The following is an 11,559-nucleotide window of genomic DNA, read 5'->3' as shown; positions in this document are numbered from 1 at the left end:
GAGAGCGTTTTTGCCCAGCGTGTATGCACAGCGATGATGGCTGACATCGCTGGGCTGGAAATCGCTCAGTGCATACACACTGAGCGCTTTTTCCCCCTGCCCAGCGTTGTTAGCAGGGGTGAACGGCTTTCCATAGCAGGACGCTATGGAAGGCCATTCACCCCGCTGTTCATCTTCTAGTAATACCAGCAGATGAACGGCGGCCACCAGCGATGAAGCGGGAGCGCGTATCAGCGCTCATCGCCGGGGCATACACACTGGGCGGGTTTGAGCTGAAAGCAGCTCAAAACACCAAAATTGCCCAGTGTGTATGGGCCTATAGATATATCTTTCCCCAAAGTAGTGCACACACTGAGCTATTTTCCCAAGGAGCAAGAGATTTTCAGGAGGCGAAAAACTTTGCTCAAAATCTTTCATTAGAAAGGCTTTTTACATAATGGGCTGGGTTTGAATTCCAAGGGTAGGAGCATGGACCATTGTAAAAAGAGTGACTCTGCTTCCATAATGTGTAAAAAAGGGGACTGCTGCCGTAATGTGTAAAGAGGGGGACTCTGCTGCTGTAATGTGTAAAAAGGGGGACTGCTGCCGTAATGTGTAAAAAGGAGGACTGCTGCTGTAATGTGTAAAAAGGGGGACTGCTGCTGTAATGTGTAAAAAGGGGGACTGCTGCCGTAATGTGTAAAGAGGGGGACTGCAGCCGTAATGTGTAAAGAGGGAGACTGCTGCCGTAATGTGTAAAGAGGGAGACTGCTGCCGTAATGTGTAAAGAGGGAGACTGCTGCCGTAATGTGTAAAAAGGGGGACTGCTGCCGTAATGTGTAAAGAGGGAGACTGCTGCCATAATGTGTAAAGAGGGAGACTGCTGCCTTAATGTGTAAAGAGGGAGACTTCTGCTGTAATGTGTAAAAAGGGGGACTGCTGCCGTAATGTGTAAAGAGGGGGACTGCTGTCGTAATGTGTAAAGAGGGGGACTGCTGCCGTAATGTGTAAAAAGGGGGACTGCTGTTGTAATGTGTAAAAAGTGGATTGCTGCCATAATGTATAAAAAGGGGGACACTGCTGCCACAATGTGTATAAATGGAGACTCTGCCTGCAATTTATATATCATGTATGTATTAGACATAAACATTGGAAGCCAGTGGTGCCAGTATTATAAACATTGATGGCCTCTGCCAGCAATGTTTATTTCTCTGACGTCCTAGTGGATGCTGGGAACTCCGTAAGGACCATGGGGAATAGCGGCTCCGCAGGAGACTGGGCACAAATAGAAAGCTTTAGTACTACCTGGTGTGCACTGGCTCCTCCCCCTATGACCCTCCTCCAAGCCCCAGTTAGATTTTTGTGCCGAACGAGAAGGGTGCACACTAGGGGCTCTCCTGAGCTTCTTAGTGAAAGTTTTAGTTTAGGTTTTTTATTTTCAGTGAGACCTGCTGGCAACAGGCTCACTGCATCGAGGGACTAAGGGGAGAAGAAGCGAACTCACCTGCGTGCAGAGTGGATTGGGCTTCTTGGCTACTGGACACCATTAGCTCCAGAGGGACCGATCACAGGCCCAGCCTTGGAGCTCGGTCCCAGAGCCGCGCCGCCGGCCCCCTTACAGAGCCAGAAGCAAGAAGAGTCCGGCAAATCGGCGGCAGAAGACATCCTGTCTTCCACAAGGTAGCGCACAGCACTGCAGCTGTGCGCCATTGCTTCTCAGCACACTTCACACTCCGGTCACTGAGGGTGCAGGGCGCTAGGGGGGGGCGCCCTGAGCAGCAATAGAAACACCTTGGCTGGCTAAAAATACATCACATATAGCTCCTGGGCTATATGGATGAATTTTAACCCCTGCCAGATTTTCACAAAAAGCGGGAGAAAGGCCGCCGAGAAGGGGGCAGAGCCTATCTCCTCAGCACACAGGCGCCATTTTCCCTCACAGCTCCGCTGGAAGGACGTCTCCCTGACTCTCCCCTGCAGTCCTGCACTACAGAAACAGGGTAGAAAAGAGAGGGGGGCACTAATTGGCGGGTTATTAACAATACAGCAGCTATAAGGGAGAAACACTTATATAAGGTTGTCCCTATATCTATATATAGCGCTCTGGTGTGTGCTGGCATACTCTCCCTCTGTCTCCCCAAAGGGCTAGTGGGGTCCTGTCCTCTATCAGAGCATTCCCTGTGCGTGTGCTGTGTGTCGGTACGTTTGTGTCGACATGTATGAGGAGGAAAATGATGTGGAGGCGGGCAATTGCCTATAATAGAGATGTCACCCCCTAAGGAGTCGACACCTGAGTGGATGGCTTTATGGAAGGATTTACGTGACAGTGTCAGCTCCTTACAAAAGACGGTTGATGACATGAGACAGCCGACTAATCAGCTAGTCCCTGTCCAGGCGTCTCAGAAACCATCAGGGGCTCTAAAAAGGCCGTTACCTCAGGTGGTGGATACTGACGTCGACACGGATACTGACTCCAGTGTCGACGGTGAGGAGACAAACGTGACTTCCAGTAGGGCCACACGTTACATGATCACGGCAATGAGAGAGGTGTTAAACATTTCTGATACTGCAAGTACCACTAAAAAGGGTATTATGTGGGGTGTGAAAAAACTACCTGTAGTTTTTCCTGAATCAGACGAATTAAATGAGGTGTGTGATGAAGCGTGGGTTTCCCCCGATAAAAAACTGATAATTTCTAAAAAGTTATTGGCATTATACCCTTTCCCGCCAGAGGTTAGGGCGCGTTGGGAAACACTCCCTAGAGTGGATAAAGCGATCACACGCTTATCAAAACAAGTGGCGTTACCGTCTCCTGATACGGCCGCCCTCAAGGAACCAGGTGACAGAAAACTGGAGAATATCCTAAAAAGTATATACACACATACTGGTGTTATACTGCGACCAGCAATCGCCTCAGCCTGGATGTGCAGCGCTGGGGTAGCTTGGTCGGATTCCCTGACTGAAAATATTGATACCCTGGATAGGGACAGTATATTGTTGACTATAGAGCATTTAAAAGATGCATTTCTATATATGCGAGATGCACAGAGGGATATTTCCACTCTGGCTTCAAGAGTGAGTGCGCTGTCCATTTCTGCCAGAAGAGGATTATGGACGCGACAGTGGTCAGGTGATGCGGACTCTAAACGGCATATGGAAATATTGCCTTATAAAGGGGAGGAGTTATTTGGGGTCGGTCTATCGGACCTGGTGGCCACGGCAACTGCTGGGAAATCCACATTTTTACCCCAGGTAGCCTCTCAACATAAAAAGACGCCGTCTTATCCGGCACAGTCCTTTCGTCTCCATAAGGGCAAGCGGGCAAAAGGTTCCTCTTTTCTGCCCCGGGGCAGAGGAAGGGGAAAAAGACTGCAACAGACAGCCACTTCCCAGGAACAAAAGCCCTCCCCCGCTTCTGCCAAGTCCTCAGCATGACGCTGGGGCCTTACAAGCGGACTCAGGCACGGTGGGGGCCCGTCTCAAGAATTTCAGCGCGCAGTGGGCTCACTCGCAAGTGGACCCCTGGATCCTGCAAGTAGTATCTCAGGGGTACAAATTGGAGTTCGAGACGTCTCCCCCTCGCCGGTTCCTGAAGTCTGCTTTACCAACGTCTCCCTCCGACAGGGAGGCAGTATTGGAGGCAGTTCACAAGCTGTATTCCCAGCAGGTGATAATCAAGGTACCCCTCCTGCAACAAGGGAAGGGGTATTATTCCACGCTGTTTGTGGTACCGAAGCCGGACGGCTCGGTGAGACCAATTTTAAATCTGAAGTCTTTGAACACTTACATACAGAGGTTCAAATTCAAGATGGAGTCACTCAGGGCAGTGATCGCGAACCTGGAAGAGGGGGACTATATGGTGTCTCTGGACATCAAAGATGCCTACCTCCATGTCCCCATTTACCCTTCTCATCAAGGGTACCTCAGGTTTGTGGTACAAAACTGTCACTATCAGTTTCAGACGCTGCCGTTTGGATTATCCACTGCACCTCGGGTCTTTACCAAGGTAATGGCCGAAATGATGATTCTTCTTCGAAGAAAAGGCGTTTTAATTATCCCTTACTTGGACGATCTCCTGATAAGAGCAAGATCCAGAGAACAGTTAGTAGTCGGAGTAGCCCTATCTCAAGTAGTGCTACGGCAGCACGGCTGGATTCTAAATATCCCAAAATCGCAGCTGATTCCGACAACACGTCTTCTGTTCCTAGGGATGATTCTGGACACAGTCCAGAAAAAGGTGTTCCTTCCGGAAGAAAAAGCCAGGGAGTTATCCGACCTAGTCAGAAACCTCCTGAAACCAGGGCAAGTCTCAGTGCATCAATGGGAAAGATGGTAGCTTCCTACGAAGCGATTCCATTCGGCAGATTCCACGCAAGAACGTTCCAGTGGGATCTGCTGGACAAATGGTCCGGATCGCATCTTCAGATGCATCAGCGGATAACCCTGTCCCCAAGGACAAGGGTGTCTCTTCTGTGGTGGTTGCAGAGTGCTCATCTTCTAGAGGGCCGCAGATTCGGCATTCAGGACTGGGTCCTGGTGACCACGGATGCCAGCCTGAGAGGCTGGGGAGCAGTCACACAAGGAAGAAATTTCCAGGGCTTGTGGTCAAGCCTGGAGACATCACTTCACATAAATATTTTGGAGCTAAGGGCCATCTACAATGCTCTAAGCCTAGCACGACCTCTGCTTCAAGGTCAGCCGGTGCTGATTCAGTCAGACAACATCACGGCAGTCGCCCACGTAAACAGACAGGGCGGCACAAGAAGCAGGAGGGCAATGGCAGAAGTTGCAAGGATTCTTCGCTGGGCGGAAAATCATGTGATAGCACTGTCAGCAGTGTTCATTCCGGGAGTGGACAACTGGGAAGCAGACTTCCTCAGCAGGCACGACCTCCACCCGGGAGAGTGGGGACTTCACCCAGAAGTTTTCCACATGATTGTGAACCGTTGGGAAAAACCAAAGGTGGACATGATGGCGTCACGCCTCAACAAAAAACTAGACAGGTATTGCGCCAGGTCACGGGACCCTCAGGCAATAGCTGTGGACGCTCTGGTAACACCGTGGGTGTACCAGTCAGTGTATGTGTTCCCTCCTCTGCCTCTCATACCCAAGGTACTGAGAATCATAAGAAGGAGAGGAGTAAGGACTATACTCGTGGCTCCGGATTGGCCAAGAAGGACTTGGTACCCGGAACTTCAAGAGATGCTCACGGAGGACCCGTGGCCTCTACCTTTACGAAGGGACCTGCTCCAGCAGGGACCCTGTCTGTTCCAAGACTTACCGCGGCTGCGTTTGACGGCATGGCGGTTGAACGCCGGATCCTGAAGGAAAAAGGCATTCCGGATGAAGTCATCCCTACCCTGATCAAAGCCAGGAAGGATGTAACCGTGCAGCATTATCACCGTATTTGGCGTAAATATGTTGCGTGGTGCGAGGCCAGGAAGGCCCCTACAGAGGAATTTCAACTGGGTCGTTTCCTGCATTTCCTGCAAACAGGACTGTCTATGGGCCTAAAATTAGGGTCCATTAAAGTTCAAATTTCGGCCCTGTCGATCTTCTTCCAAAAAGAACTGGCTTCAGTTCCTGAAGTTCAGACGTTTGTCAAAGGGGTGCTGCATATACAGCCTCCTTTTGTGCCTCCAGTGGCACCTTGGGATCTCAATGTGGTTTTGGGGTTCCTAAAATCACATTGGTTTGAACCACTCACCACTGTGGACTTAAAATATCTCACATGGAAAGTGGTAATGCTATTGGCCCTGGCTTCAGCCAGGCGCGTGTCAGAATTGGCGGCTTTATCCTATAAAAGCCCTTACCTAATTTTTCATACGGATAGGGCAGAATTGAGGACTCGTCCTCAATTTCTCCCTAAGGTGGTTTCAGCGTTTCACCTGAACCAGCCTATTGTGGTACCTGCGGCTACTAGGGACTTGGAGGACTCCAAGTTGCTGGACGTAGTCAGGGCCCTGAAAATATACGTTTCCAGGACGGCTGGAGTCAGAAAATCTGACTCGCTGTTTATCCTGTATGCACCCAACAAGCTGGGTGCTCCTGCTTCTAAGCAGACTATTGCTCGTTGGATTTGTAGTACAATTCAGCTTGCACATTCTGTGGCAGGCCTGCCACAGCCAAAATCTGTAAAAGCCCATTCCACACGGAAAGTGGGATCATCTTGGGCGGCCGCCCGAGGGGTCTCGGCTTTACAACTTTGCCGAGCAGCTACTTGGTCAGGGGCAAACACGTTTGCTAAATTCTACAAATTTGATACCCTGGCTGAGGAGGACCTGGAGTTCTCTCATTCGGTGCTGCAGAGTCATCCGCACTCTCCCGCCCGTTTGGGAGCTTTGGTATAATCCCCATGGTCCTTACGGAGTTCCCAGCATCCACTAGGACGTCAGAGAAAATAAGAATTTACTTACCGATAATTCTATTTCTCATAGTCCGTAGTGGATGCTGGGCGCCCATCCCAAGTGCGGATTGTCTGCAATACTTGTACATAGTTATTGTTAACTAAATCGGGTTATTGTTGTAGTGAGCCATCTTTTCTAGAGGCTCCTCTGTTTATCATACTGTTAACTGGGTTCAGATCACAAGTTATACGGTGTGATTGGTGTGGCTGGTATGAGTCTTACCCGGGATTCAAAATCCTTCCTTATTGTGTACGCTCGTCCGGGCACAGTATCCTAACTGAGGCTTGGAGGAGGGTCATAGGGGGAGGAGCCAGTGCACACCAGGTAGTACTAAAGCTTTCTATTTGTGCCCAGTCTCCTGCGGAGCCGCTATTCCCCATGGTCCTTACGGAGTTCCCAGCATCCACTACGGACTATGAGAAATAGAATTATCGGTAAGTAAATTCTTATTATCACTGGCATACATATTCATTGGTGGGCAGTGGCGCCAGTAATATATATATTGCTGGCCTGTGTACCCCCCCCCCCCCCCCCCCCCAATACCCAGGTCTCAGGCAAGTACAAACCATTTGGCTTAAGAGTCTTTCTATACAGCGTTTTTTCTTCAGTAGGTAACCTCTGAAGGAATTGATCCTTCCTGCACAATTGGTGACTTCAGCCAGGGTAGATCGCATAGATCAGAAATATACACCTAATGGCATCATCATATAACATAGATTCAACCAGATAATACATAGTAACAGAAATTGTGTGGTAAGACAAAATGTGAACTTCCCGAACCAAACAATTTTCCAATTATTAAACTGTATTAGTTAATTTGGCATAACAGTTGTATCAGAATGTTTTCTTGAATTTATGATTTAAGCGCTAATTCAGGTTGGATCGCAGTGTGCGATCCAACCGGAATTTTTGCTGAAAAGATGTGGGTGCATGTGCAGCGCCCGTCCTGCGCATGAGCCCGCATTTTCTGCGGGGAGGGGGATGCAGAAAATGCGATTGCCTCTGGCGGTCGCACGGCAGGTGGTAACGCTCTGTTTCCAGGGAGGATATGGAGCGTTGTGGGGGCGGAGAGGCGCAAAAGAGGGTGTGATCGTGGTGGCTGTGTGACGTCACATGCAGCCGCCGCGATGGATAAGATGGCGCTGGGTCTCTTGTGGCCACAGCTAAGGCATCCAGAATTTTTACGATGAAACAGAAATTGCGAGGCGATCACAATTTCTGCTTCATCAAGGGTGGGGAGGCGCCGGTCAGCATGCTGGGCGGCCTTGACCAGCGATGGGCGGCCCCCAGCATGCGATCCAAAGTATAGCAATTTCTGCAGAATTTGTTATCCTTACTGAATTAGCCCCTTAATAAGGATAACTGTCCAGGAGCCTGTTACTTCTAATTATTTCAGTTGTGGATAATCTCCAGCCACTTCCCAGCAGTTCTCTTTAGGATCATCCCTCCGGTGTTTTCCAGCCCTTCGAGGTTTAGGCAGCTCTAGCCTCATGTGTCTCTACAGCGCTATCCCTCCTCTTATCTCTCTAGCATCAGCCCCCCTGTTTCTACAGCTCACCTGTGCCTCTCCAGGTCCAGCCCCGTGTTTCTTCAGCTCTAGCTCTTTGTGTCTCTCCAGGTGTAGCCTCTGTGTGTCTCTACCGAAGATTACTGTCCATAAGCATTTTCCCTGTAATGATGCCAGTTGTGGATAACTTCCAGCCACTATCTTGCAGTTCTCTTCAGCCTCATCCCCCTTTATTTCTCCAGCCTCATTTCCCCATGTGCCTCATCTCCAGCTTCCCCCCTCTCCATCTACAGCCACCCTGCATCTCTCTATCTCAAGCCCTCTGTGTATTTACAGCTCCCCTGTATCTCCAGCATCATCCCAATATATCTTCAACCCCCTGTGCTAGGGAGTGCCTCCCCAGCTCCAGCCCCCCTGTGCCTCTCCAGCCCCAGCCGTTGAGACAGCTATGGGACTCGAGTCCTGAGGGGAGGGGAGGTGGGCAAAGCCTAATCAGGGAGGAGTGGTTATAACCCCTCCCAAAATGGTAGAGATCACTCAGAGTCCTAGACTTGTACGACCATGGGGGATATTCAATTACCCGCACATACTGTCAGGTGCAAAGTATCGCCAGGGGGGCTATCTATTTAGCCCCGATGAGCATGCGCGTGCCGCGGATTATCGGGGATTTTGTTTCACCTGCCTCCAGCAGGCGAAGCAAAATCCCCGATAACAGACCCGTTTTCATCCAAAAACGGGTCTATTTCACCCAAAAATACACAGGTTTCACTGAACCTGTGTGTTTTCGGGTGAAAATGCACTTTTTAACGGACGAGCTAATTGAATAGCCAGACCACAAAGCCCAAAGAAACATTGGGGATTTTTACACTCGAAGTATCTTCGGGGATAATTGAATATCCCTGCATGTGTCACAAGGTCTTGCTTTCCTCATTAACTTAATTATCGGCCTACATTTTTAAAGGAAAACATGTTGTGCCTTTCAGCTGCAGTTCTGCTTTATATATAACAAGGCTTCAAATGCACAAAAATGGTACATGTACTAGTCCTGATTGCTCTTAACTCTCACAATTAATAAATTATGTTAAACCAAAAAGTATTTAAAAGAGAGTAACAATGAAAAAACTGGTTCTAAAGAACTGAGATTGACCTTCTGTTGTAATGTTTACACTTTTGCAGCGGTACCTCCTACATACTTACCTACATTGTATTTCTTCTCTCTGGGAGAAGCCCGGAGAGGAGACGCTGCAGGTGTCTTCGGGGGGCGGGGCCGGACTGTGACATCACTAAGCCCCGCCCCACATCGGGAAATGCCGCGATTCGCGGGTCCGCGGGAAGGGGGCGGTGCTAAAATGACGAGATTTGCGTCATTTTAACCCCTTCTCCACCCGACGGACCCGTGAATGCGGGAGGTTATCTCTCCATCCTGCTCGCATCACTAGGGTGCGAGCAGGATGCGGGAGACCTGCCCACTCTTCCGGGGGTGCGGGGGGCTACCCCAAAAAACGGGAGCCTCCCGCAGCTTCCAGGAGAGTAGGTAAGTATGACCTCCTATGACAGTAGCGCTCTGATGTGCCACGCTTAAATCATTTACCTTTTCAATATGTTTTCGCACTTTGCTTCCAGTAAACTTAATAAATTGGGTCCAACATGTTCAAAAGCAGCCACGTGTTGCTACCTTTCATTCTGCACTTACTAACAGGAAACCTGGCTTGTTTAGGAACCATGGGGCAGATGTATTAACCTGGAGAAGGCATAAGGAGGTGATAAACCAGTGATATGTGCAAGGTGATAACGGCACCAGCCAATCAGAGCCTAACTGTTAATTTACATATTGGAGCTGATTGGCTGGTGCCTTTATCACCTTGCACATAACACTGGTTTATCACTTCCTTATGCCTTCTCCCGGTTGATACATCTGCCCCAGAGTGGGTTTGAAAAATGACTGTTAGGAGATGGTTGGCTGGGACTTTATCTCCATCCACTTTACCTCCATACAAGGCTTAGTAAATTAGGGTGCCCAAAATATCCCTTTAATCTGGGACACCTATGATTTACACAGGTTCTGTGGCTGGCTAAACTCAAGCCTGAATTTCACATGGTTTCAGACAGCCACAGAACCTGTGTAAATCATACGTGTCCCAGATTAAAGGAATATAATGGTCACCCTAAGTAATCAGACCCCCATGTCTGGCCCTCATTCCGAGTTGATCACTCACTAGCTATTTTTTGCAGCGCAGCGATCAGATAGTTGCCGCCTCTAGTGGAGTGTATTTTCACTTTGCAAGTGTGCGAACACTTGTGCAGCCGAGCGGGACGAACAAGTTTTTTGCAGTTTCTGAGTAGGTCTGAACTTACTCAGCCCTTGCGATCACTTCAGCCTGTCCGGTCCCGAAAATGACGTCAGGCACCCGCCCTGCACACGCCTGCGTTTTCCCTACCACTCCCAGAAAACGGTCAGTTGACACCCATAAACGCCCTCTTTCTGTCAATCTCCTTGTGATCGGTTGTGCGAATGGATTAGTCGCTAGAAGCCTTGCACAGCAATGATGCTGTTTGTACCCGTATGACGCGCGTGCGCATTGCGGTGCATGCGCAGTAGTAACCTGATCGCTGCCCTGCGAAAAACGACAGCGTGCAATCAACTCGGAATGAGGGCCTCTATTCGGTAACTCACATGCAAGCTAATAAAAAACATAAGTGACTGGCAATAATTTTGCCTCATCTTAGTTCAAGTTTCGGTGTTCCACACGTATTATTTATCCCTGGTAAACACTCCTCGTATACACTGAAATCACACATTCCTCCTCCTATGTTGCTGTCATTATGGTGTACGACTCGCCCCATAATAATAAACACCAGGGGAGGGCTCATGTGACGTCACCCGACGGAATTATTTACAGTTTGCGCGTTCGAAACTCGTTGTCTGCGGCCCCAACTTGCGGGTGCACAGAGCTCACAGGCGCGCACGTCGCATTGGTCACCCGCAGCGAGCGGCGCGCTTGTGGTCGGGGACGCGTTTCCGTCCGTCCTCCCGGCTCAGCCCTCAAGATGGCCGGTAAGTAGAGTGTTAGCTGCCCGTTCCACCGGGGCACTGTTAATATGTGTCATTAAATGATATTACATATAAGACTGCTGCAATGCATAATGGGTGCTTGCTGAGGTAACGTTATGCCTCATTGTTTAATCTCGCTCTGTCTCATCTCTCTGGGATTGGCATAATGTGACATGTAGCCATTGTACTAGTGAACTTTCAACGTAGGGTTGTCATTCTGTATGTGAATATACTATGTGCACACTGTGCATCCATCTGTATCCTGTCTGTCTGCTGGTTAATCTTCAGGTATCACTGCTACAGCCTGTAACATGAGCATCTCTGTAGGCACTATTTATCATATATACTGCTCTCTCAGTTGTATCTGTTTACTGGAAACGATACTGTATTTATTACTTTGTTTTCTTTCTTTGTGACATTGCACAGCATTTTATGATGTTTTTTTTTTGTCTGAACAAATGTGATGTAAGTATTTAGGAATGCGGACAGATTTTGAATATTGGAATAAAAAAATAAATTAGTATTTTATTTTTCCCCCTTTTAATTCATGTACCACAGCAAATGCCTTGCATTAAGGCACATGTTGACTTTTTATTTGTGGTAAGAAGCTCCCT

At 48.9% G+C, this 11,559-nt stretch overlaps 1 protein-coding gene across 2 annotated transcripts in view; it reads left to right on the top strand.

Moving 5' to 3' along the window:
• Window positions 1-10,827: 10,827 nt before the first annotated feature.
• LOC135055455 (serine/threonine-protein phosphatase 4 regulatory subunit 1-like) overlaps window positions 10,828-11,559 on the top strand; it is a 253,562-nt gene continuing 252,830 nt past the window's right edge. For both annotated transcript variants that reach the window (XM_063959564.1, XM_063959563.1), the window contains exon 1: window positions 10,828-10,948. In XM_063959564.1, coding sequence (XP_063815634.1) covers window positions 10,942-10,948 — 7 coding nt within the window. In that variant the 5' untranslated portion in view covers window positions 10,828-10,941. The remainder of the gene's footprint in view (window positions 10,949-11,559) is intronic.

Source organism: Pseudophryne corroboree, chromosome 3 (assembly GCF_028390025.1).
Source record: "Pseudophryne corroboree isolate aPseCor3 chromosome 3, aPseCor3.hap2, whole genome shotgun sequence".
NCBI classification, from domain to species: Eukaryota; Metazoa; Chordata; class Amphibia; order Anura; family Myobatrachidae; genus Pseudophryne; species Pseudophryne corroboree.
The sequence above is the reverse complement of the archived record's forward strand: the minus strand, read 5'-3'. Positions and strand labels throughout refer to the sequence as shown.